A 24,484-nucleotide genomic window follows, 5' to 3' on the forward strand; every position below is an offset into this window, starting at 1 on the left:
TCAGCCGTGAGGACTGTAATGGGAGAGGGCTGAAAAGACAGTTTGGCAGAGGGTAAATGCTAAGAAAAGCATAGCTCCAATCAATGAGAGGACCGTCCAAGGGTTATTGAAGTAGGTTTTGTTGAGGTTGTCACTCCACTCCCGGAAGCGTCTCTTCCATTTCTTTGTGCTGGCTTTGTAGTACTCATTTAGCTGCTCAACCATGGGCAAGATATCACTTTCTGCATCTACGGCCATTGGAATCAAATCATGCATATACTTGAGTGAGTTAAGGATCCTCTCAGCTTCAGTCAATGAATGTATTCCAAGTAATCGAACATCTTCTACTGATTGCAGAAGACCTCTCATTAAAGAAAAATACGAAGGAATTTCTAGACTCCCTAGACGAAGATTTTCGTAAACTAAGAGATTTGCACGCTGAGTCTCATGGAGACGAAGTATATTAACTGGGAGATCAAGGACTCTATTCTCTAGTTTAATTCCAGCTGAAATGCTTTTGGTTTGGTATCCTTTGAACACAATCCCGGCTTTCTTGTATGTGCTTGCACTTCTAACTTCCAATATTTCAAAATTTGGAAGTTTTGGAATGGACAGTACACGTCTTCCTATAATTTTGGTCCAGAGTAAGTCCAATAGATGTATAGGATTGTCTCCTCTGTATAGTTCATGTGCCTTGGGAAGAAGATCGCCAAAACATTCATCCAAGTGCTCAACCTATTGGTAGATCGAACAAAATATCAGAAACAAATTTCAATGAAATCATAAGATACCCAGTTTTGTTTGAAAGGAGAGACTCACCGCATTAACTGTGATCAAGTTTTCAACAGCTAGCAATTTCTCCAGCACCAAGAAAGGTACCTGGTTTTCCAACATAAAGATGTCTTCTAAAATAGCGCTAAAGTAGGTAAATGGTCTATCGATTCCAAACACAGGATCACTGTAACCACCGCTCTTACGAAAGGCAAACGTCCTGAAAAACTCTAGTATGAAGCAGCCATCAAGTATCATCAGCTCCAGGAACTTACATTCATCCCACCCTTCTGCATCTAAGTCCTTGTATGAATCCATTAGCTTATTCACATCATCCTCCAATGCCCTCTTGAAGTCATCCAAAGTTTTCCTTGAATTTTCAAGGAACTTGCGTAGAGCTCTAACCTTATACTCATCCATTGTCTTCAAGTATGCCTGCTTGTGATGATATGGACCAATTGACACCATCTTTGGCCTATACAAATTTTCGTTCCGCTCGACAAGATAGTGAGGTACTCTGTGTAAGAAGCACCTATCCCGTTGTTTTGCATCCACAGGATTATCTAAAATCCTCTGAAGTTGACCCACTTCGATCCTCAGATGCTCAGACCTCCGCGTAAGGTTTTCAGGATCGATCCGATTGGCGTTTTGGGAAGCCATAGCGCAGTAAGGATCACAACCACCTGGTATTCCTTGATTAATTTCTTCCCTCTTTGGATGAGCTTTTACAGAAGAGCCTGACCAAGACACAGATACAATAGCCTTTATATAGGCGATGGATTACTTCGCAGTTTGAGATTCATGTTTCTGGCATCTTCTCTGTTCGTCGTCTGCCTTGTTTGTTGACTTGACTACTGCACCCAGAAAGCGTCAACGAACGAAGCTTCGTTTGTCCCTGTGCTAGTCTTTCAATTGGCTTACTATGGTTCATCAATTCACGATCAGTGGACTTGCTGTATCAGATTTCACCCTGAGAAGATCGAGTGTATATAATCAGAAAACAGGACTAAAACTTGACTTGCGGTGTTTCATGAATGGTGGTTGATTAATACAAGTCTTGTAACCATTGGTTGCTCCAGTCTTTTCCTATACCTACTTAGAATTCTATACTTCTTTTCCTAACACGCGTCTTGGTCCCATGCAAATGAATGGCCGTGAACACCACGCATCACTGTAATTTTATAGGGTCTTTTTCCTTCGTAGAAAAAAGACCCAGTATGGCCTTGAATTGGAAGAAAGAAAGGAAAATGGTCTTGAAATTGATTAGCAAAGTGACAGAAAGGTAGCTTCGTTCTTATACTCATTGTCACCTCTCAACGGGTCTCATTATCATGAAAACGAAATTGGTTGAACTGAACGATTGAGCTGTGTCTTGGACTGGACATTCTTTAAAGGCTCATCAGAGATTGGAGAAAGCAAGCAATACCTGTGCATTCTACTTTAGAGGTTACCTAATGGATATTACTTCTTCCCTGCAGTTGTTGATTTCTACAGAAATTTAGGATTTGAAGCTGATCCAGAGGGCATCAAGGGCATGTTTTGGTACCCAAGACAATAGCTGCCTTTATCTCAAATAAGTTTGGTGCTAGAATTTCATTAGATAACTCCATTTCTTTTGTACATGTAATAGGAAAAATGTCAATGCTCCCTATGGGGAGGTTAGTCAATAAACTTAAAATTTGAAGTTCATTTTCATTTTCATCTCATGCATCTACATGATCTTCATCTTCGAAATGGGTGTTAGTGTGGACGAGTTTATGTCCACTGGAAAACAATTTCCAGTATTAGTGCCCCCAAATGAGGAAAACGCAGAAAATAAGAGAATTAATAACTTGTAAAGTATACTTAATTAAAATATAATACTTAAACATTAAATTAGGTAAAATAAATATTATTACTACACGAATAATTAATTTAATGTTTAACTAAAATATATTAATGTATTAATTAATTTAATTATATATTATATTAGTTAAAGATTACCGTTTATTGTACATTAATATAGTAATTATATGAGTTAATTAACTGTACACATGATTAATCATAATAAATAAATAAATAATGTTAAAAATAACATAAACGAATGAACGTCAAGAACATAGCTTCATCTTTTTTGTTTTACGAGGAATATCAGCAATATCAACAAATTTTGATAAAAAAATTATTTTTTTGGACTAAAGAGCCTGAACGCTACTGAGCGTCAGGACAAAAAGCTTGAGAAATTTCTGGTCTGGTTCAAATTTCGATCATCATAATTGTTCTCCCACTTGCCTTCTTCATTTTTTTTCTTCTAGTGTCTGCTACAAATAATCAATCAGAAGGAGGAGAAAGAATAGTTCAAGACTCTGCAGAATGTGGTAAGAAGTAGCACCATTAGGAGCATGAACACAGGCAAATTACGAGCATTCACATTTGTAGATTCTGAAACCAACCTTAAGAGAGGAGCTTTGGCATTACCAAACATGCATTAGAATTGGGACTTGCTGAAACAGAAAAATCTATAGTCATCTGCGATTGCTGAAGTACTAAATTAAGAAAAAGATTTATGAACAGGCGGTGACAGACAGACCATGAGTTAGAAAGCTTCCAGTAAGGCTTGTTCAAATGTACACAAAAAGAGCATATGAATCTGACATTAAAAATAGACCAAAAATACAGCTACTGAACTAAGTACATAAAAACAGGGCAAAGTCCCTAATCCTTAGCAAGAGGGCAAAGTCCCCCTGGCTGTTGTGTTTCCCACTATCACAACTAATTTGTCGTACAGGGGGCAACCTTCACGTCTGTACTTCTCAGCATCTCTATGTTCCTACAAGAATAAAACATCCTTTAGACGTCTTGGAATAGATTTATACTAATGCGGAAAATATAAAAAATATTTTATAGTACATCATGATTTACTGACCTTTATATAGTCAAGTCATACAGAATTACATGCAGTAACTGTTGTGTGGTTGCATCCCAACTGAACCCACTGATGTTTATACAGCTCGTTACCGTTTGGTATGTTTTCTTCCATGATTTTGCTGTCATCTTCGAAGGTCCAAATGTCATATGGTCGAGCAGTTGGTTGTATTTTTACAACCATGTATAATCTAAATTCGAGATGGTCCTCATGGAAAAAACTTTATCAGACAACCTTTACCCGTCACAGAAACACAAACCATAAAAAATAGAATACCATGTGGTGGATATGTATAACACCCGAATCTCCTCACCACTTGGCAAAAACATTCCATAACACTTCAAAAATTCTCAACAACATTCTAAAACATTTCGAAATTAATCAAACTATTTTCACTACTGCATATGCACTAAATAATGCAAAAACACACACATCAAGTCCAAATTCACCGAACACCCCTGGTAGAGGCCCATATGACTTCATAGTCACTACGAACTGTACCTCGTCAGTGATGGGGGTCGGGTTTCGTTGGCTAATGGAAGCCCGTGTAGGCGACTCAACCTTGTTTGAATTGGACTAAAAAACCCCTAATAAAACCTAAACCCTAAACCATCAAACCCTAAAGTCCCTAAACCCTAAACCCTATCACCTACTAAACTCTAAACCCTAAAAAATAATTTTAAAACTTAATACCCTAAACGCTAGACCTCCTAAACCTTAAAAGCCCTAAACCCTACACCCTAATTCCAGACTCTAAACCCAAAAAACCCTAGACCTTAAAAACACAAAAGCCCCCAAACCTTTAAAACCCTAGACCCTCTAAACCTTAAAAACCCTAATCCCTAAAAATACCATAAATCCTTAACCATAAACCCTAAAACCTAATTCTAGGTCCCTTAAATACCGAGCACCAAACCCTAAAAATAAACCCTAAACCAAATCAAGAATTTAGACCCAAAACAATAACCCAAAATCCCACAATTATGCACAAATAACCCCCAATTAGGCACTGAAACTAAAATTAAATCAAATAAACACTAATTTAATGGAAAAAAATTAGGGTTTAGTCATACCTTCTGAAATTTGGGGAAAATCGAAGCCAAAGGGTGAAATCGAAGCCGAATGGGGAAATCGATGCCCAAATATCAAAATCGAAGAAAATCAAAATCGAAATGGGGAAATCGAACAAAATCGGAATGTATTTTGGGGGAAAAAAGAATAGAGAGAGAGAGAAGGGAGTGGGAGGCTGAAAGGGAGAAGAGAGGGAGAAGAGAGAGAAGAAAGGGAGGCCGAGAGGGAGAAGCGAGAGAGAAAAACGGAGAGCAAGTCCGAGAGAAGAGAGGGAGGCACGAAGACGAGAGAGGGGGTGCGGGAGAGAGGGCGAGTTCGAGAGAAGACCGAGAGACGGAGGCCGGAGAAGAGAGGGAGCAGAGACGGAGGTCGGAGAGGAGAGTCCGAGAGAAGAGAGAGAGCAGAGCGTCGGGGGCACAGGGAGACGAGAGAGGGAGAAAAAACGAAAATGAGAAGAGAGCGAGAGAGGAGAGAGAGGGAAAGAAAAAATGTCGGGGGTTCGAACCCCGCGTTCCCTTCATCCGGATGAATGGCAAAAAGGGCCGGAAACCACTTTCCATTTTTTTATATCGTGGAGATGATGTTCCGTCATCCCCAGCATCCCGATAACATGAAGTCTGGCGCTCCACTAACGACGTAAACTCATGAATGGCATAATGCGGCTGATCTTCATATTGGGCTTCAAGTTGACTAACCCCCCCCCCCCCCCCCCCCCTTAGGAACACTTAGGAACTTAGAAATTTATGTGGGCAAGCATATTTTAAAGTTTGACTCGATTTTAACATTTAGCACATTTTCCAGCCGCTATGAGTTATTAAAAATAATTAATAAATCATTTTTTTACTAGCAATATGTTTCTAATGCTTCGATTTGGTAGTCGAATCCACCCATGGGTTCGACTCCATAGGATTCAGCTTCCTACATGGTTCTAATCCACTTTTAATTCCAAAAGTTTTTGTAACTCGGGTTCGCATCCTTGTTGTTGTTTTTTTCATCTCATTATGGGTTTTGAACCAACCCATGGGTTCAACTCCAATTGTGTGCATTTTCCATACAAGGCTCAAAACATCTTTAATTCCAAAACATTTTGTAACTCAGGTTTGCATTATTTTTTCTTTCTTTACTTGCTTGTTCATTAGCATCCTATTGATTGGTTTCAAATATTTCCTTCTTTACAAGTTTCTTTTAGTCCTTGGATTCGAATCCACTTTGCTTATGCGATCGGATCTAATGGAGGGTTCGACACCTTATTTAATTATGAAGCTTTCAGTAAGTGGGATGCACATTCTTTTTTGCCTTTCTTCATTTAAATGGGTTCAAATCCAAGTAAGGATCTGAATCCATTTTGTAAAAATATTCTAGAAACACCTTGCTTGAACCTCTTGTTTTACATTCAAAATTCTCATTCAAAATGTAGGCTTGAACCTCTTGTTTTACAAATATTACTATGTCATTTCACAATATTAGCCATTAGTATATGTATGAACTTAAAAAAGTCCAAAGCACAACAAATGGTAGGCTTTATTACGATTGTCACTAATGAAGATATTGAAGAGCAGAAGGCAATCAGCCGTGTGGACTCTAATAGGAGAGGGCTGAAAAGACAGTTTGGCAGAGGGTAAATGCTAAGAAACCCATAGCTCCAATCAATGAGAGGACCGTCCAAGGGTTATTGAAGTAGATTTTGTTGAGGTTGTCACTCCACTCCCGGAAGTGTCTCTTCCATTTCTTTGTGCTGGCTTTGTAGTACCCATTTAGCTGCTCAACCATGGGCAAGATATCACTTTCTGCATCTACGGCCATTGGAATCAAATCATGCATATACTTGAGTGAGTTAAGGATCCTCTCAGCTTCAGTCAATGAATGTATTCCAAGTAATCGAACATCTTCTACTGATTGCAGAAGACCTCTCATTAAAGAAAAATACGAATGAATTTCTAGACTCCCAAGACGAAGATTTTCGTAAACTAAGAGATTTGCACGCTGAGTCTCATGGAGACGAAGTATATTAACTGGGAGATCAAGGACTCTATTCTCTAGTTTAATTCCAGCTGAAATGCTTTTGGTTTGGTATCCTTTGAACACAATCCCGGCTTTCTTGTATGTGCTTGCACTTCTAACTTCCAATATTTCAAAATTTGGAAGTTTTGGAATAGACTGTACACGTCTTCCTATAATTTTGGTCCAGAGTAAGTCCAATAGATGTATAGGATTGTCTCCTCTGTATAGTTCATGTGCCTTGGGAAGAAGATCGCCAAAACATTCATCCAAGTGCTCAACCTATTGGTAGATCGAACAAAATATCAGAAACAAATTTCAATGAAATCATAAGATACCCAGTTTTGTTTGAAAGGAGAGACTCACCGCATTAACTGTGATCAAGTTTTCAACAGCTAGCAATTTCTCCAGCACCAAGAAAGGTACCTGGTTCTCCAACATAAAGATGTCTTCTAAAATAGCGCTAAAGTAGGTAAATGGTCTATCGATTCCAAACACAGGATCACTGTAACCACCGCTCTTACGAAAGGCAAACGTCTGAAAAACTCTAGTATGAAGCAGCCATCAACTATCATCAGCTCCAGGAACTTGCATTCATCCCACCCTTCTGCATCTAAGTCCTTGTATGAATCCATTAGCTTATTCACATCATCCTCCAATGCCCTCTTGAAGTCATCCAAAGTTTTCCCTGAATTTTCAATGAACTTGCGTAGAGCTCTGACCTTATACTCTTCCATCGGCTTCAAGTATGCCTGGTTGTGATGATATGGACCAATTGAGACCAGCTTTGGCCTATACAAATTCTCGTTCCGTTCGACAAGATAGGAAGGTACTCTGGGTAAGAAGCGCCTATCCTGTTGTTTTGCTTCCACAGGATTATCTAAAATCCTTTGAAGTCGACCCACTTCGATCCTCAGATGCTCAGACCTCCGAGTAAGGTTTTCAGGATCGATCCGATTGGCGTTTTGGGAAGCCATAGTGCAGTAAGGAGCACAACCACCTGGTTTTCCTTGATTAATTTCTTCCCTCTTTGGATGAGCTTTTACAGAAGAGCCTGACCAAGACACAGATACAATAGCCTTTATATAGGCGATGGATTACTAGGCAGATTGAGATTCAAGTTTCAAGCACCATCTCTTTTCCTTGTCTGCCTTGTTTGTTGACTTGACTACTGCACCCAGAAAGCGTCAACGAACGAAGCTTCGTTTGTCCCTGTGATAGTCTTTCAATTTGCTTACCATGGTTCATCAATTCACCATCAGTGGGCTTGCTGTATTAGATTTCATAAGCTTGGTAAGGTCGCTCAAGTAAAAACATCGACGACACTGTGTTTCATGAATTCCGCAGAAAGAGCACGAAGAAATGGAAGACGTGCCATGAGTGGAGTTTCAACCTCAAGCAAAGCTACTTCAAGAACCCTTTGGACAGTACTAATACAAGTCTTGTAACCATTACTCCAGTTTTTTCAATATTATATTCTCCTTTTGGTTAACTTCTTTTAACGGATAAAACTGAAGAAAAGATGAATGAGTTTAAAAACTGAGCGCTGGATTGATCATTGGTTGCTCCACAGCCTTTTGCTATACCTACTTGTATTCTTTACTTCTTTTTTCCACCCAGGGTTTCCCAAGACGCGTCTTAATGTTCTTGAGATAATGACTATGAAGCATATCCATGCAAATGAATGGCCGTGAACGTCACGCATCTGTGATTTTATAGGGTCTTTTTTTCCGCAATAGAAAAAGACCCAGTATGGCCTTGAGGTGGAAGAAAGAAAGGAAAATGGTCTTGAAATTGATTAGCAAAGTGACAAAAAGGTAGCTTCGTTCTTATACTCATTGTCACCTCTCAACCCATCTCCGTATTATGAAAGGGAAATTGCTTGAACTGAATGATTGAGCTCTGTCTTGGAGTGGACATTCTATAAAGGCTCACCAGAGATGGAGAAAGTAGGAGTTGCATGAACCACACCGGTTCGCGAGCGGCTCGAGTTCGGTTCTGTTCCGGCTCGATCAGATTCGGGTTCGAGATCCAGATTATGTTCGTTTTAGTTAACGAGTTGAGTTTGACCGAACCATGGTTTTATTCAATGTACGCGAGTCGGCTCATTAACTTAACGAGGACCTGAGCACGGAGCTTCATCCTTTATTCTTCAGAACCGGGGATTCGGGGGATAGGGAAAGTCAGGATTCGACAGGTGGCAGCAGTTCGTGATTGAAAATGGGGATTTGGATGTGTGTGTGTGTGTGTGTGTGGTGGGGGAGGGGGGAGGGAAACAGAGGTAAGTTCTTTTATTCTTTATCTTTTGTTTTTTTTCATCGCCTATGTAACAGTGATTTTTTTTTCATTTTTATCTTTTGTATTCTATTATTTATCTTCGATCTTGCATTCTGTTGATTTTTTTTGTTTTTCCATTGTATTATTTTGTTGGAGATATTAAAATAGAATAGGGATTCGGCCACAAGAGATTTTTTTTCCTTTTGTCTCTGATGGCTACCCCGAATGAAGAAATCAAGGAAAAATACCAAGAAGTACAGAAAAGTGGATTTGTTTATATGACCCTTCCCTGTGGATATGAAGATTCCGACCAATTTAATTTGTTTTGCTAGTTGTTCAATTTTAGGTATTTCAAAACCTAGCTCCTACACATTTACATGAACTCAAAGTCATCACTCCACATTGGTGGGTTCCCATCGTCTTCTTTTTGAACAAACTGTACCTCCAGTAGAACCACTAAACACTACCCTTTTGTCGTTTCAGTTGGATTTTCTGTACTTGTATAATCACAGCTTCACATGCACATGTTCATGAATCTAATGTTAGTGTAATCTCATGGCTGGTGTTGTTTTTGTTGTTCGATTCTGAGATGGGAATACTTTCCTGTTTTAGCTTTTGGTAGTTTTACTTATACTAGTAAAGAAATTCACTTGAAGACGACAAGGCTATAAACAAGTAGCTATTCCCAAAGTGCATTTCTTGGGTGTAATTTCACTTGAGAGTATGGTTGTTTGTAATTTTAATTCTTGGGTGTACTTGTGCTTGATTATTGACTAAAGTTTTTGCATAATTATGCAATTTCTATTAATAACTTTATGCAGAGTGTATAGATAATTTTATATACAATTTATTTAACATGTATTTTAAGCAAAGTTTTAAATGTAGGTTGGAGCTCAAACTTGGTTAAAATTATTGGGTTCGAGCTCGATTACAATTTTAGGCTCGATGCTAGCCTCAGCTCAAGCTCGAGTTCGAAATATTTAAATCAAACCCGGCTAGAACATAGGCAGGTTCAGGCTTGGCTCGATTCGATGCCACCCCTAGGAGAAAGCAAGCAATACCTGATCATTCTACTTTCAGATCTAAGTCTTCATGGATGCATTACAAACCCAACACGGTGATCCATGTTAAGAGAATAACATTTTTTTTTGTAAATTCTTGTAATTCATTGTAATTTATGTTATAATTTAGTAAGTCAATGACAAACCAATCAAGAAATTGATTTATCTTGATTTCTTAAAATCAAGAGAAGATCTCTTGATGTGTTTGATTAACGCATATCACATAATTAGTTATATTAATTAAGAAATTTTGTTTCATTTATTTAAGGATTCATATGATCTCTTATTTACCAATAAATAAGCATAGAATTGTTATAAGAAATCATTCTGATTCAGTGAAAAACTCGTCTTCTAGTTCTGAGTTTTTTGTTTCTTTTATATCCAATTTCATTTTTGCATAGTTTTTTCACAATGCATGCATTGAAGACTAAGGTGATCCAAGCTAAGGTGATCCTTGAAAGAAAGTCGAAATTTCCATGATAATTGAACGCCGGGAGAGCTTTAAGTTCCTTATAGCTTCTTTTGTGTAGAAGGTGTGAAAAGAGTTTCCTTCTGGTCCAAACTCATCGTCAAAGTCTGTTTGATTGTGTCTAAAAGCACAAGTTTCATGTACTATGGGAGCTGATCTGAAACCTCTGTTTGCCACCTGAGCAAGTCATTTGTTACCAAATGACTAAAGAAATTCAAGAATGAGAAACCTTTCAATCGCATCAATGAACAGTTGCAGTTCCTCTTCTGTCCCATACACGTCATAAATGTTGTCAATTATAGAAGTCAAGGCAATGATCTTGCTCATGAACTTTCTCCCCATGGCATCCTGTGGCTCAAAAAACACTTCCAGTATCCATTAGTAGCACTCCATCACTCTTTATCTCTAACGAAAGGTAGTTTCGCTGGAACACCCATTTTCTTCCATCACCAAAGAAAACAAAACAAAAAGACAAATTACATTGTCACAATGAGAAATTAAGATACCTAGAATTGCTTTGATGGGAGCATATTGTCACGAAGCCCAAGCCCACAGCATACTCATCGGGCCCGTGACCCCTTTGAGGATACCTAGAGGAGGTTCTTGCCCAAGCCCTCTATGGATGGCCCAACCCATGTTCTAGAAGGAGGGATCTCTAGAAGCTCTCTAGAAGGTTCCGCACATACACCAAGTTGGGTTCGGTATATGCACTTGGGCATACACCCTTGTGTTGTATATAAGAGTCTAGAAAGGTCCATAGCTAGATGGTAGTGGAATAGTCTAGAAGGATCCAAACCATTGGATCAATGACAAGTGTATACAATCTACAACATTCATTGCTCCCCCTCAAAACTATAAATAGGGGAGAGTCCCTCATTTGTACACAACTCATTGGAGTGTAATACAATCTCTCTTGAGTAAGTCCCTTGAGTCCTCTTAAGTTCTCTTATTGCTTTCATGGGGCGAGTGAGTGTAGCCCTTGCAAGTAAGAGTGAGAGTTAGGCTGACTTGTGTCTTTGCAAAAGGAGTTTGCACACAAGTGCCGCACGGGTTAAGCAAAAGAGTTGTGACCCCGTGACAGTTGGTATCAGAGCTTCGGTTCGAGAAGGGGAATTGCTGAGGATTGTTGCTACGTCATGGCTAGCGATTCCCAAGTGACCAACGTGCCGGTGGAGGGCCAGTCTTCAAAGACGAAAAGAGATAGGTCAAGGGACCGTGGTCGGGAATCGGCTTTGGATGGTCGTATGTCTATATTGGAGGCTCGGGCCGGTAAGTTCGAACAAACTCTCTCTGAGTGTTTGAACAAATAGAACGCTTTTGTAGATGCCTTGCATAGTTTTGAAGCCGACATGCGAAGTGCAATAGAGGTTTTTAAAACCTTGAATGAAAGGACAACAGAGAAGGTTGAAAGCATGTCAGAAAGGCTTGAGACTATGGAAGGAGAAATGACTAACCTTCGCGAAGAAGTAGCTGAGCTCGAAGATGTTAAAATTCGATTGACCCTATTGGAGAAGGCGGTAGCTTCTGGGGGAGGGCTTGGACCGAGGGAGTTTGCTCCAAAGGTCAAAGTCCCGGAACCTAAGAGCTACAATGGGAAATGAGATGCCAAGGACCTCGAGAATTTTCTTTGGCAAATGGAGCAATACTTCAAAGTCACCAAGATTTCGGAGGAAGCCTTGAAGGTGGATACAACCACTATGTATCTCACCGACGATGCAATACTATGGTGGAGACGGAGGTACGGTGATGTGAACGAAAGCCGTTGCACTATAGCAACGTGGGAAGATTTCAGGAAGGAGATCAAGTCTCAATTCTTCCCAGAGAATGTGGAGTACTTAGCTCGAAAGGATCTAAAGCGGTTAAAACATACAGGGTCTATTCGAGAATATGTCAACCAGTTCACAGCCTTGCTGCTAAATATATTTGACATGGCTGAGAAAGACAAGATCTTCTTCTTCATGGACGGTTTGCAACCTTAGGCGGAGCAAGAGTTGCAAAGGCGGGGAGTTCAAGACCTGGCCACTGCACTCTCAACATCAGAGAAGTTGGTCGAATTCACAAAGAAGGTTGAGGGTTCAAACAAAGACAAAAAGGGCAAGCCTAACCAAGGCAAAGGCAGGGGAGACAAACCGAAGTACCAAAAGGAAGAAGGCAAGAAAACCAGCTATGATCAAAAGGGCAAAGGTAAGTTCGTCCCTCGTCGCTCTGGTTGTTTCATTTGTGACGGAGACCATAGAGCTTTTGAGTGCCCAAAGAAGAAAGCTCTCAATGCCTTGTTGGTGAACATGGAAGGCCATGAGGAGGAGAGCGAGAATGAGGAGGAGCCTAAGATGGGGGCACTTAGACTCCTCAATGCCATGAAGGGGCATGCTCATGTGGAAAAACCTGCTGCCCATTCAGTCAAGGACCTCATGTACGTAGACGTGTGTCTAAATGGCAAAAACACACGTGCTATGATTGATACGAGAGCCACTCACAACTTCATCTCAAGAGAAGAGGCCAAGAGGCTGGGTCTCAAATTGGAGAAGGATGTGAGTAGGATGAAGACGGTCAACTCTGAGGCTAAACCAGTGATTAGAGTTGCAAGGAGCATTGCCTTTAAGGCAGGAGAATGGCAATGCACCATTAACTTGACAGTAGTGCCCATGGATGACTTCAAGGTCATTCTCGGAATGGAGTTCCTTAGCTCGGCCAAGGTCATTCCTATGCCTAGTGTGTTAAGCTTTCTGGACGAGAAGGCACCTTGCATGGTCCCGGTGTTGAAGGATGGCAAGAAGATAGGAAATATGTTATCGGCTATGCAGTTGGTCAAGGGCCTCAAGAAGGGTGAGGTAACCTACTTGGCCACTTTGTCAGAAGAGAAAGACGGGATGCCCATGCCGCGAGAAGTCGAGAAGGTCCTTAGTGATTTTAAGGACGTCATGTCGCCAGAGCTGCCCAAGAGATTACCACCAAGGAGGGAGGTCGATCACCAAATCGAGTTGGAGCCCGGTTCAAGACCCCCTACGCTAGCCCATATCGGATGTCGCCACCTGAGCTGGAGGAACTACGGAGGCAACTACGAGAGTTGCTGGATGCTGGATATATACGACCGTCGAAAGCCCCTTATGGAGCCCCAGTATTGTTCCAGAAAAAGCACGATGGGACCCTTAGGATGTGCATCGACTACCGAGCACTCAACAAGGTAACCATCAAGAATAAATATCCGATTCCGCTCATAGCAAATTTGTTCGATAGGCTGGCTGAGGCACGGTACTTTAGCAAACTCTATCTACGATCGGGGTACTATCAAGTGCGGATTGCTGAAGGAGATGAGCCGAAGACTACTTGCGTCACCAGGTATGGAGCTTACAAGTTTCTAGTAATGCCCTTCGGCTTGACAAATGCCCCAGCTACGTTTTGCACTTTGATGAACAAGATCTTTCATCCATACTTGGATCGATTCGTGGTGGTCTACTTGGATGATATCGTGGTCTACAACCAAACGTTAAAGGAACACTTAGACCACTTACGAATTGTTTTCCAAGTACTACGGGAAAACTCTCTCTATGTAAAGAGAGAGAAGTGCTCTTTTGCCTTGAAGGAAGTCTCATTCCTTGGGCATTGGATTGGAGATGGGCGGATATGGATGGACAAGGCCAAAGTCCACACTATAATAAAGTGGGAGGTACCCACAAAGGTGACAGAGCTGCGGAGCTTCTTGGGCCTTGTCAACTACTACCGAAGGTTCATTGAGGGATACTCGTACCGTGCTGCTCCACTCACAAATTTGTTGAAAAAGAACGTCTCATGGCTATGGACGGAGCAGTGCAAGGAGGCATTTGAGGACCTTAAGGGCGCGGTAATGGCAGAACCAGTGCTCAAGTTGGTGGAACCAGTGCTCAAGTTGGCGGACCATTCCAAAACTTTTGAGGTACACACTGACGCTTCTGACTTTGCCATTGGAGGGGTATTGGAACAGGATAGGCACCCTGTTGCATATGAAAGTCAGAAGTTGAATGAGACGGAGCGAAAGTATACCGTTCAAGAGAAGGAGATGATGGCCGTGGTATATTGCCTAAGAACGTGGAGGCACTACTTGTTTGGCTCTCGCTTCATTGTCAAGACGGACAATGTGGCTACAAGTTATTTTCAAACTCAAAAGAAGTTGAGTCCGAAGCAAGTGTGTTGGCAAGACTTCCTGGCCGAGTTTGATATGGTGATAGAATACAAGCCTGGGCGGATTAACCAGGTTGCGGATGCATTAAGTCGGAAGGCTGAACTTGCCGCCTTGAGGCTCGACCACGTGGCCACGATAAGCAAACTTACTGAGACTTTGCCAGACCGTATACGAGAAGGGCTTACCAAGGATGATGTGGCCAAAGGCATCATTCAAGCTATTGAAGATGGGAGGACAAGGAGATTTTGGCAAGAGGATGGGCTTATCTACACAAAGGGGAACCGTCTTTATGTGCCAAAGTGGGGCACCCTCAGAAGAGAATTGATGAAGGAGTGCCATGACACCCTGTGGGCTGGCCACCCAGGGCAAAGAAGGACCCTTGCCTTGTTGGAGACCAGATACTATTGGCCCCGGATGGCAGACGATATAAACGAGTACGTGAAGACCTGCCTAGTTTGCCAACAAGACAAGATTGAACATAGAAAGCCGGGAGGGTTACTGGAGCCATTACCTATGCCAGAACGACCGTGGGAGAGCATCTCCATGGATTTCATATCAGCGCTGCCTAAGATGGACGGGATGGGGTCTATCTTAGTCGTGGTAGATCGGTTCTCCAAGTATGCTACCTTCATTGTTGTTCCAATAGATTGCACTGCAGATGAAGCAGCCCGACTGATCTTGAAAAATGTGGTAAAGTATTGGGGAGTCCCTAAGACGATTATAAGTGACCGAGACCCTCGGTTCACTGGGAAGTTCTGGACGGAGATGTTCAAACTCTTGGGGACAGAACGTTGCTTCTCCACGAGCTTTCACCCCCAAACAGACGGACATACAGAGCGTACGAACGCATTGCTGGAGGAATACCTGAGGCATTTCGTGAGTGCAAATCAGAAAGATTGGGTGAAACTTTTGGATGTGGCCCAATTTTGCTACAACTTGCAAAAGAGCGAGTCAACAGGCCACAACCCCTTTGAGTTGGCAACAGGCCAACAACCGCTCACACCATTGACAGTAGGGACCAGCTATGAAGGCAAGAGTCCCGTAGCCTACCAGTTTGCCAAGAACTGGCATGAACAGGCTGACATAGCAAAGTCCTACGTGGATGAAAAGAGGCGGCCACTTGAGTTCAAGGTGGGGGATCTCGTTATGATAAAGTTACCACCCCAACAGTTCAAGGCTTTGTGCGGTAAGCACAAAGGGTTGGTAAGGAGATATGAAGGGCCTTACCCCATCATCAAGAGAGTTGGAAAGGTTTCATACCAAGTCCAACTCCCACCATCCCTCAAGATCTATCCGGTCTTTCATGCAAGCATATTGAGGCCCTACCATGCAAATGCGGAGGATCCTTCATGAGGAGTTAGCAAACGCGCACCACCACTGATGACTTCGTCATTTGACAAAGAGGTGGAATACATCATCAGTGATCACGTAAAGAGACGAAGGGGAGTCCAGCCTAAGACGGAGTACTTAGTGAAATGGCGTGAATTGCCAGAGAGTGAGGCTACATGGGAAGAAGTTGAGGCGCTATGGCAGTTCGAGGACCAGATCACGATGTACAAGGAACGCAACGAGGACGTTGCGTAATTTAGGTGGGGGAGAATGTCACGGAGCCCAAGCCCACAACATACTCATAGGGCCCATGACCCCTTTGAGGATACCTAGAGGAGGTTCTTGCCCAAGTCCTCTATGGATGGCCCAACTCATGTTCTAGAAGGAGGGATCTCTAGAAGCTCTCTAGAAGGTTCCGCATATACACCAAGTTGGGTTCGGTATATGCATTTGGGCATACACCCTTGTATTGTATATAAGAGTCTAGAAAGGTCCATAGCTAGATGGTAGTGGAATAGTCTAGAAGGATCCAAACCATTGGATCAATGACAAGTGTATACAATCTACAACATTCATTGCCCCCCCTCAAAACTATAAATAGGGGAGAGTCCCTCATTTGTACACAACTCATTGGAGTGTAATACAATCTCTCTTGAGTAAGTCCCTTGAGTCCTCTTAAGTTCTCTTATTGCTTTCATGGGGCGAGTGAGTGTAGCCCTTGCAAGTAAGAGTGAGAGTTAGGCTGACTTGTGTCTTTGCAAAAGGAGTTTGCACACAAGTGCCGCACGGGTTAAGCAAAGGAGTTGCGACCCCGTGACAATATGCTCTTACAGGAAAGTCTAGGTGATGTTGAGGTCAAACTGCGTCGTATGTCCAGCAAAGCAACCGAGTTGAAAGTTCATCGTGGTTAGCTAAAGGCCATACGAATTGTGGAAATTTGATAGCGAGTTTGGCTAAGGGCTCTTTTTTGCCTCTCACTATAAGAAATCACTATGAGAAATCACTTAGGAACACTAGGGAACTCAGAAATTTTGTAAAAATATTCTAGAAACACCTTGCTTGCAGTAAAATTCTCATTCAAAATGAAGGCTTGAACCTCTTGTTTTACAAATAGTACTTTGTCATTTCACAATATTAGCCATTAGCATATTTATGAACTTAAAAAACCCCAAAACACAACAAAAGTAGGCTTCATTACGATTGTCACTATTGAAGATATTGAAAAGCAAAATGTAATCAGCAGTGAGGACTGTAATAGGAGAGGGCTGAAAAGACAGTTTGACAGAAGGTAAATGCTAAGAAAAGCATAGCCCCAATCAATGAGAGGACCGTCCAAGGGTTATTGAAGTAGGTTTTGTTGAGGTTGTCACTCCACTCCCGGAAGCGTCTCTTCCATTTCTTTGTGCTGTCTCTGTGATACTCATTTAGCTGCTGAACAATGGGAACGATATCACTTTCTGCATCTATGGAGATTGGAATAAAATCTCGCATATACTTGAGTGAGTTAAGGATCCACTCAGCGTCAGTCAATGAATCTATTCCAAGTAATCGAAAATCTTCTACTGTTTGCAGAAGACCACTCATTAAAGAAAAAAGCGAGTGGATTTCTAGACTCCCTAGACTCTGAAGATTTTCGTAAACTAAGAGATTTGCAAGCGTAATCTCATGAAGTGCGATAACTGGGAGCTCAAGGACTCTATTCTCTAGTTTAATTCCAGCTGCAAAGGTATTGGTTTGGCTTCTTTTGAACACAATCCCGGCTTTCTTGTATGTGCTTGCACTTTTAACTTCCAATTTATCAAAATTTGGAAGTTTTGGAGTAGACAGCACACGTCTTCCAATAATTTTGGTCCAGAATAAGTCCAATAGATGTATAGGATTGTCTCCTCGGTATAGTTCATGTACCTTGGGAAAAAGATCGCCAAAACATTCATCCAAGTGCTCAACATATTTGGTAGATCGAACAAAATATCAGAAACAAATTTCAATGAAATCATAAGATACCCAGTTTTGTTTGGAAGGAGAGACTCACCGCATTAACTGTGATCAAGTTTTCAACAGTTAGCAATTTCTCCAGCACATAGAAAGGTACCTGGTTTTCCAACATTATGATGTCCCAGAAAATAGCGGTAAAGCAGGTAAATGGTCTATCGATTCCAAACACTGGATCACTGTAACCACTGCTCTTACGAAAGGCAAACGTCCTGAAAAACTCTAGTATGAAGCAGCCATCAAGTATCATCAGCTCAAGGAACTTACATTCATCCCACCCTTCTGCATCTAAGTCCTTGTATGAATCCATTAGCTTATTCACATCATCCTCCAATGCCCTCTTGAAGTCATCCAAAGTTTTCCTAGAATTTTCAAGGAACTTGCGTAGAGCTCTAACCTTATACTCTTCCATTGTCTTCAAGTATGCCTGGTTGTGATGATATGGACCAATTGACACCATCTTTGGCCAATACAAATTTTTGTTCCGCTCGACAAGATAGTGAGGTACTCTGTGTAAGAAGCACCTATCCCGTTGTTTTGCTTCCACAGGATTATCTAAAATCCTCTGAAGTTGACCCACTTCGATCCTCAGATGCTCAGACCTCCGCGTAAGGTTTTCAGGATCGATCCGATTGGCGTTTTGGGAAGCCATAGCGCAGTAAGGATCACAACCACCTGGTATTCCTTGATTAATTTCTTCCCTCTTTGGATGAGCTTTTACAGAAGAGCCTGACCAAGACACAGATACAATAACCTTTATATAGGCGATGGATTACTTCGCAGTTTGAGATTCATGTTTCTGGCATCTTCTCTGTTCGTCGTCTGCCTTGTTTGTTGACTTGACTACTGCACCCAGAAAGCGTCAACGAACGAAGCTTCGTTTGTCCCTGTGCTAGTCTTTCAATTGGCTTACTATGGTTCATCAATTCACGATCAGTGGACTTGCTGTATCAGATTTCACCCTGAGAAGATCGAGTGTATATAATCAGAAAACAGGACTAAAACTTGACTTGCGGTGTTTCATGAATGGTGGTTGATTAATACAAGTCTTGTAACCATTGGTTGCTCCAGTCTTTTCCTATACCTACTTAGAATTCTATACTTCTTTTCCTAACACGCGTCTTGGTCCCATGCAAATGAATGGCCGTGAACACCACGCATCACTGTAATTTTATAGGGTCTTTTTCCTTCGTAGAAAAAAGACCCAGTATGGCCTTGAATTGGAAGAAAGAAAGGAAAATGGTCTTGAAATTGATTAGCAAAGTGACAGAAAGGTAGCTTCGTTCTTATACTCATTGTCACCTCTCAACGGGTCTCATTATCATGAAAACGAAATTGGTTGAACTGAACGATTGAGCTGTCTTGGACTGGACATTCTTTAAAGGCTCATCAGAGATCGGAGAAAGCAAGCAATACCTGTGCATTCTACTTTCAGATCTGTCTTCATGGGTGACTTGTAATGCAGCCATGACAAACCAATCAAGAGATTGATTTATCTTGATTTCCTAAAATCAAGAGAAGATCTCTTGATGTGTTTGATTAACGCATATCACATAATTAGTTATATTAATTAAGAAAAATAGCATATCATTGATTTTAAGGATTCAGATGATCTCTTATTTGCCAATAAATAAGTATGGAATTGTTGTAAGGAATCATTCTGATTCAGTGAAAAAACTCGATCTCTTTCATGTTAATGGCAGCCAGTTCATTGCCCAACACAGCCTTCCATTATGTTGTATACCCGTCAGCCTCAACAGAGCATCAATTGGGCAGTGTTTATCAAAGCTCTTGAGCCATACTTGTTCTTCACAGTTCATCAATAGAAAACTCATCATGACAAATGATTCTTACAAACTATTCCAAACGTCACAGAAGACCAAATAGCAAAGATGAATATAACCAAATGGTTATGTCAATAGACAAGCAATTTCCTTTCAACAGATAGGAGAGAAGAAAAATCAATACAATTACTGTCATCACCTATCTCAACGAGGCCTGACAACAGGATTACCACTACTTACATGGTCATTCCTTGAGACACCAGACAATGAGGCCGAAGAAGATGAGCCTGAAACCTTGATGGAATCAGTAGTCATTGGGTGGAACAGGGTTCTGTTAGATTCAGGCATCATGCGCCATATGCTCTCCAATTCCTGCACCACTTCAGCCATGGAAGGTCGACTATCTGTTTCATCTTGGCAACATCTGAGAGCCAAGGTCAGAAATGGCTCAATGCATTCTGATGGGTAAGAACCCTGTCGACTGTCAATTATCGAGGACATCAAACCAGACCGGTACGCCATGCTCACCTGAAATTAAGAATGTAAGAGCATAACATCTTCATTGGGGCAAAACTATGAGTAGCATCAGTTTCAGTACATAATGTATCTCTAATGTTTTCTCAATATGTTTATTAACTTGTTCCCTCAATTACCACTTTTATAAAAAAACAAACAAACTTGTTCCCTCGTTGTTTCCTTCGTTTTTTAGATCCTTAAATGTGTACCTTGCAAGTGCTTTAATTTTATGAAAAATGGTTCAGGAAATCTTGCCTGTGTTGAAATGTTTTCCTGGAAATTTCGACAAAATGCAGAAAAGTTTCAGGAAACGTGCTTCACACCACAGATAGACATAGCCAATCTGGGATGTGAGCTATGGAACCCAATACATATCTGGTCTCTCAAAACCTGGTATGTATCAGACCCTATGCTCTACAAAATACCTGTAAAGCCTTGAACGCTCCCAAAATGTGTTACACCCTGCATGTTATGTGTTACATGATGACTGTACCACCTTCCCAGAAATTCAAGACATATTGAATGTTATGTGCAATATAATGCTAATACACCAGCAATTGTTCCCAAGAACTATTTCTCGAGACTGGCATCATAGTTTTTGAGGTCTGATTACCATATCAATGGTAAGATCAAGCAAAAAAATGTACTCAACAGAAGGAAAGGAAAATCAAGCGGATTCTTAGTACCTCCCTAACAATATTCTTCCCATGCGAGATGGGCTGCATCCCAGTCAGTAGCTCTAAGAATACAATTCCAAGGCTGTAAACATCACTCTTGTCTGTCAGCTTATGGGTCAAGAAATATTCTGGATCAAGATAACCCTGTAAAAGAGAGAGGCAACAAGGATTAGTGGATGGCCATTAGTATAACAGAACAAGACATAATCCTAGTTCGATATATATAAACTGTAACTAATAACTAATGCCGGTGTATATGAAGATAACAAGTTATTATTTTCATACAGTAAGAAAATCAGTTCAGAAAATTCAATTATGTTCCATTTATACAGTAATAAATGTATACCAAGCTTTAAGACTCCAAACGTCTTTAGAAAAAAAAAAGGAATCCAATCCTGCAATCTCTTGTTGTAAGGGAATTGCTCCCTCCACCTTTGTAATTTTATCTTGTTAATAAAAATACATCTTCATAAAATAAAAAAAATAAATAAAAAAAAGAACAAAAGGAATCCAAACTTCAATTAAGGGCATCAAGTATTGAGAAACAATAAAGTCAAGCAATAAATTTCTACCAGCTGCATACAAATTCTGATAGCAACACTTACAGGTGTGCCTTTCGCAATAGTGGATACATGGCCAGGCACTGCACCCTCAGCATCTGCAACTGGAGCAAGACGTGAGAGCCCAAAATCTGCAACTTTGGCAGTAAACTTGGAGTCTAACAATATGTTGCTTGCTTTGATATCCCGATGAAATATAGGAGGATTTGCTTCTGTATGGAGATAGAGGATACCCTTGGCTGAGCCTAGTGCAATTTGTAACCTCATTTGAAAACTTAGAGGTTCTTTTAATTTAGCTGCCAGACAAAGAAATGAGAACAGCACATTCGAGACATTCAAACTCCAGGAAAAAGGTAAAAGACAATATAAGGGATTGACTAAACTGAGGCAATGGAAAGAGATAAATCAGATAGAAATCTAAGAAAAACTAAAAGACGTATAAATAAATGTAATGAACATAAGCATTCAGAAGATGAGCTTGCCATTCTCAGCATTAACGGAATCACTGAAAACAAACATTCACTTAATTTTGTTAAAAAAAAAAGAAAAAAAACCATAGCCACTAATAGTTCCAAGCTTAAAACAAATATACGTTGTTTCCCTTCAGCACTTGGTTTTATGAGAATGAAAGGAAATTCCGGTCAGTGGATTGTGTAATATACAGTGACCATGGCCCTTCATAACTTTTCAGAAAGTAGCAGGTAAGAACAGAAATAACTTCTGTCAATGTTCATAGTGCACCCCCACCCCAATGTAGGAATATTTTACCACTATTATGGACCTTCAGCGTCACTCAATGTCACAAGTCTATGAAGTACGTAAATGGACTCACCAGAAAGCTGATCTCTCAGAGTCCCATTTGGCATGAACTCATAAACCAGCATCTGCACATGACTCATTTAAAAAAAAAGCAAAATAAATCAGATACTAGTCATTTTCATCCTAATCTGAAACATTTTAGTAGGGCAGCAATAATTACTCTGAGAGAAAGCAGTATCCCCACAGGCTAAATAAACAAGACGCATCTTTATTAAATCTAAGATTTTGCATGAAGAATTAAGTGCCCTTCTTCATTGAAGAAGCAGAGAAAAAACACTCACAGAAACACGTACTTGCACAAACAATGAACGAGGAGATTGTTTAGAAAGTGAAAGATTTTGCATGAAGAGTTTAGTACTTTCACTTTAATAGTAATTAACCTGTTTTAACAAAGTGACTTGTATTACAAGAAACATGTGCTTAGTAAGTAAATCATGGTTTTTTTAATTTTATCTTCACATAACTGAGTCATATCTGCTTCTTGTTACCAGAAAATCATTAAAAAGACCTGAAGATAAATTAATAGCTTTGAGGCTCAGATAGGTGTTTTGAACCACATTTATTAATTACTTCAATATCAGTTGCTAACGTTACAGCATGGCATTGTTTTCTCAAAGACATCTTAGCTGAACTCGACTGTTGGGCATAAAATGAATGGAATAGTAATCATAAGACTGTCAAGCATAAGATGAATGGAATATTTTTCTCTCTAATAACGATATGTCAAAACACAATTATGAAATATACGAAAGGCACATGCTAACACTCTGAAACTATAGGATTTTTCCTTTTTCTGAAAATCCAGCAGTCCAAAATATTAAATGAGATACAAAAAAATAAAATAAGGTTGCGTAAGCATTGTGCGATTAAGGTGAAATCATAAAAGATGTCACTTTTTATCCCATATTCTTTGATTAGATTATATTCCAAATTTTCTAATTACAGCAAATGAGATCTGGGCAAGTTCCACCCAAGTGAAGAAAGTAATAAAATCTTTCAAGGAGAAATATTAAGCTTGGGGACAAAAAATATGCCCAAGTACCTGTTCACCTTTCTCATCACAATATCCCAAGAGAGAAACCAAATTCCGGTGATGTACTCGTGACAGTAACTGTATTTCAGTTAAAAACTCTTTTTCGCCCTGTAATGACCCAGCTTGAGCACGCTTTATTGCTACAGTAGTGCCATCACTTAGAAACCCTTTGTAGACCTTTCCATAGCCTCCTTCGCCAATTTGAGTAGAGTCACTGAATTTGTTTGTAGCCAGAGCCAGTTCTTTAAAAGTGAAACTTCTCACACCATCTACTTTAATTGAGGCATTTGACACTGCAAGAAATGTAAATAAAGAAATACAAATGTCAAGCTACCTATTTAGGAGGGCAATCACTCCATGGCTGCTAAAATTGAAATCAAATACAGGAAGTCATTCCTGACCATCTTCTGAAATAAAATCAACTGTACATAAATAAATCAGCTTGAAGAGAGAGTGAGTGGGGTTTCTTTCTCTACCACCAAATTGGTGGCTCCAACCCTCATCCACACATGAAGAGAGAGGAGGTGAAAGATGAAAGTCAGTAGGTTTAGAAAGGCAGATGTTTTTCTCATTTTTCAGGTAATTTCATTTTGAAATGAGTAGAGGTCTGGATCTATTAGGAATTAGTAGATAGATGATGGATAAGCACTGTTATAATGTAGGGAGTATGAGAAAGGAGAGTACTTTATCCGATGCACTGCACTCTATTTATATCTTTTTTATTCTGACAGATCTTCTTACCAATAAATACACTGTTCAGTTACTCTAGTTATTCAATTTGATGTAGATAAATTAACATTTTGAAAACACATGTAGATATATTTTAACAATCAAAAAAGGATGTAGATATGTAATATCCTTAAAGCAAGGATTAATTACACTCACCCCTTGGAAACAATTGCCATATTCAGTTACTTTAGGCTCATCACATTTACAGAAGAGTTAACATTTCATGTTCTTGATTAATGCTGGTATACCATACCACACTAAAAAGGACACAGAAAAATCTATGACGCATAAAGGATAACTTGAACCAAGATAGAGACCACTCTCTTTTAACTATATAAGAATTATTTAGTGGATA

At 40.3% G+C, this 24,484-nt stretch overlaps 4 protein-coding genes across 4 annotated transcripts in view; all 4 read right to left on the minus strand.

Annotated features, from left to right (window-relative positions):
• LOC137966276 (UPF0481 protein At3g47200-like) lies at nucleotides 1-1,410 on the minus strand. The gene is made up of 2 exons (XM_068812857.1): nucleotides 799-1,410; nucleotides 1-714 (listed from the first exon to the last, which is right to left on the minus strand). Exons 1-2 carry the CDS (start codon nucleotides 1,408-1,410, stop codon nucleotides 1-3), a joined length of 1,326 nt encoding a protein of 441 aa, XP_068668958.1.
• Nucleotides 1,411-6,307: 4,897 nt separating this feature from the next.
• LOC137966277 (UPF0481 protein At3g47200-like) lies at nucleotides 6,308-10,873 on the minus strand. The gene is made up of 5 exons (XM_068812858.1): nucleotides 10,761-10,873; nucleotides 7,897-7,994; nucleotides 7,249-7,778; nucleotides 7,091-7,150; nucleotides 6,308-7,006 (listed from the first exon to the last, which is right to left on the minus strand). The coding sequence occupies exons 1-5, from the start codon at nucleotides 10,871-10,873 to the stop codon at nucleotides 6,308-6,310; spliced, it is 1,500 nt and encodes a 499-aa protein (XP_068668959.1).
• A 6,382-nt stretch (nucleotides 10,874-17,255) lies between these two features.
• Nucleotides 17,256-19,458, minus strand: LOC137966280 (UPF0481 protein At3g47200-like). Its single transcript, XM_068812859.1, has 3 exons — nucleotides 19,428-19,458; nucleotides 18,052-18,740; nucleotides 17,256-17,924 (listed from the first exon to the last, which is right to left on the minus strand). The coding sequence occupies exons 1-3, from the start codon at nucleotides 19,456-19,458 to the stop codon at nucleotides 17,256-17,258; spliced, it is 1,389 nt and encodes a 462-aa protein (XP_068668960.1).
• Nucleotides 19,459-19,810: 352 nt separating this feature from the next.
• LOC137965550 (probable LRR receptor-like serine/threonine-protein kinase At1g06840) overlaps nucleotides 19,811-24,484 on the minus strand; it is a 28,498-nt gene continuing 23,824 nt past the window's right edge. Inside the window, exons 16-20 of the mRNA XM_068811816.1 lie at nucleotides 23,410-23,693; nucleotides 22,381-22,432; nucleotides 21,594-21,844; nucleotides 20,998-21,132; nucleotides 19,811-20,323 (exon numbers count right to left, since the gene is read on the minus strand). Of these exons, the coding sequence (XP_068667917.1) occupies nucleotides 20,000-20,323; nucleotides 20,998-21,132; nucleotides 21,594-21,844; nucleotides 22,381-22,432; nucleotides 23,410-23,693 (1,046 nt within the window). The 3' untranslated portion in view covers nucleotides 19,811-19,999. The remainder of the gene's footprint in view (nucleotides 20,324-20,997; nucleotides 21,133-21,593; nucleotides 21,845-22,380; nucleotides 22,433-23,409; nucleotides 23,694-24,484) is intronic.

This window comes from Aristolochia californica, unplaced genomic scaffold (assembly GCF_029961685.1).
Source record: "Aristolochia californica isolate CCGP_79_NKW_82.1479 unplaced genomic scaffold, dmAriCali1.0.hap1 SCAF_5, whole genome shotgun sequence".
NCBI lineage: Eukaryota > Viridiplantae > Streptophyta > Magnoliopsida > Piperales > Aristolochiaceae > Aristolochia > Aristolochia californica.

Excerpts from the sequence above, each read along its gene's own strand:
- LOC137966276 (XM_068812857.1), bottom strand. The coding sequence starts at position 1,410 with ATGGCTTCCCAAAACGCCAATCGGATCGATCCTGAAAACCTTACGCGG. Across the intron at positions 715-798 it reads ACTTGATCACAGTTAATGCG|GTTGAGCACTTGGATGAATG; the intron begins GTGAGTCTCTCC and ends ATCTACCAATAG.
- LOC137966277 (XM_068812858.1), bottom strand. The coding sequence starts at position 10,873 with ATGGGGAGAAAGTTCATGAGCAAGATCATTGCCTTGACTTCTATAATT. Across the intron at positions 7,779-7,896 it reads GTTGACGCTTTCTGGGTGCA|GCTCTTCTGTAAAAGCTCAT; the intron begins GTAGTCAAGTCA and ends TGTCTTGGTCAG. Across the intron at positions 7,007-7,090 it reads ACTTGATCACAGTTAATGCG|GTTGAGCACTTGGATGAATG; the intron begins GTGAGTCTCTCC and ends ATCTACCAATAG.
- LOC137966280 (XM_068812859.1), bottom strand. The coding sequence starts at position 19,458 with ATGAAGACAGATCTGAAAGTAGAATGCACAG. Across the intron at positions 18,741-19,427 it reads TCTGAAAGTAGAATGCACAG|GCTCTTCTGTAAAAGCTCAT; the intron begins GTATTGCTTGCT and ends TGTCTTGGTCAG. Across the intron at positions 17,925-18,051 it reads ACTTGATCACAGTTAATGCG|GTACATGAACTATACCGAGG; the intron begins GTGAGTCTCTCC and ends CTTTTTCCCAAG.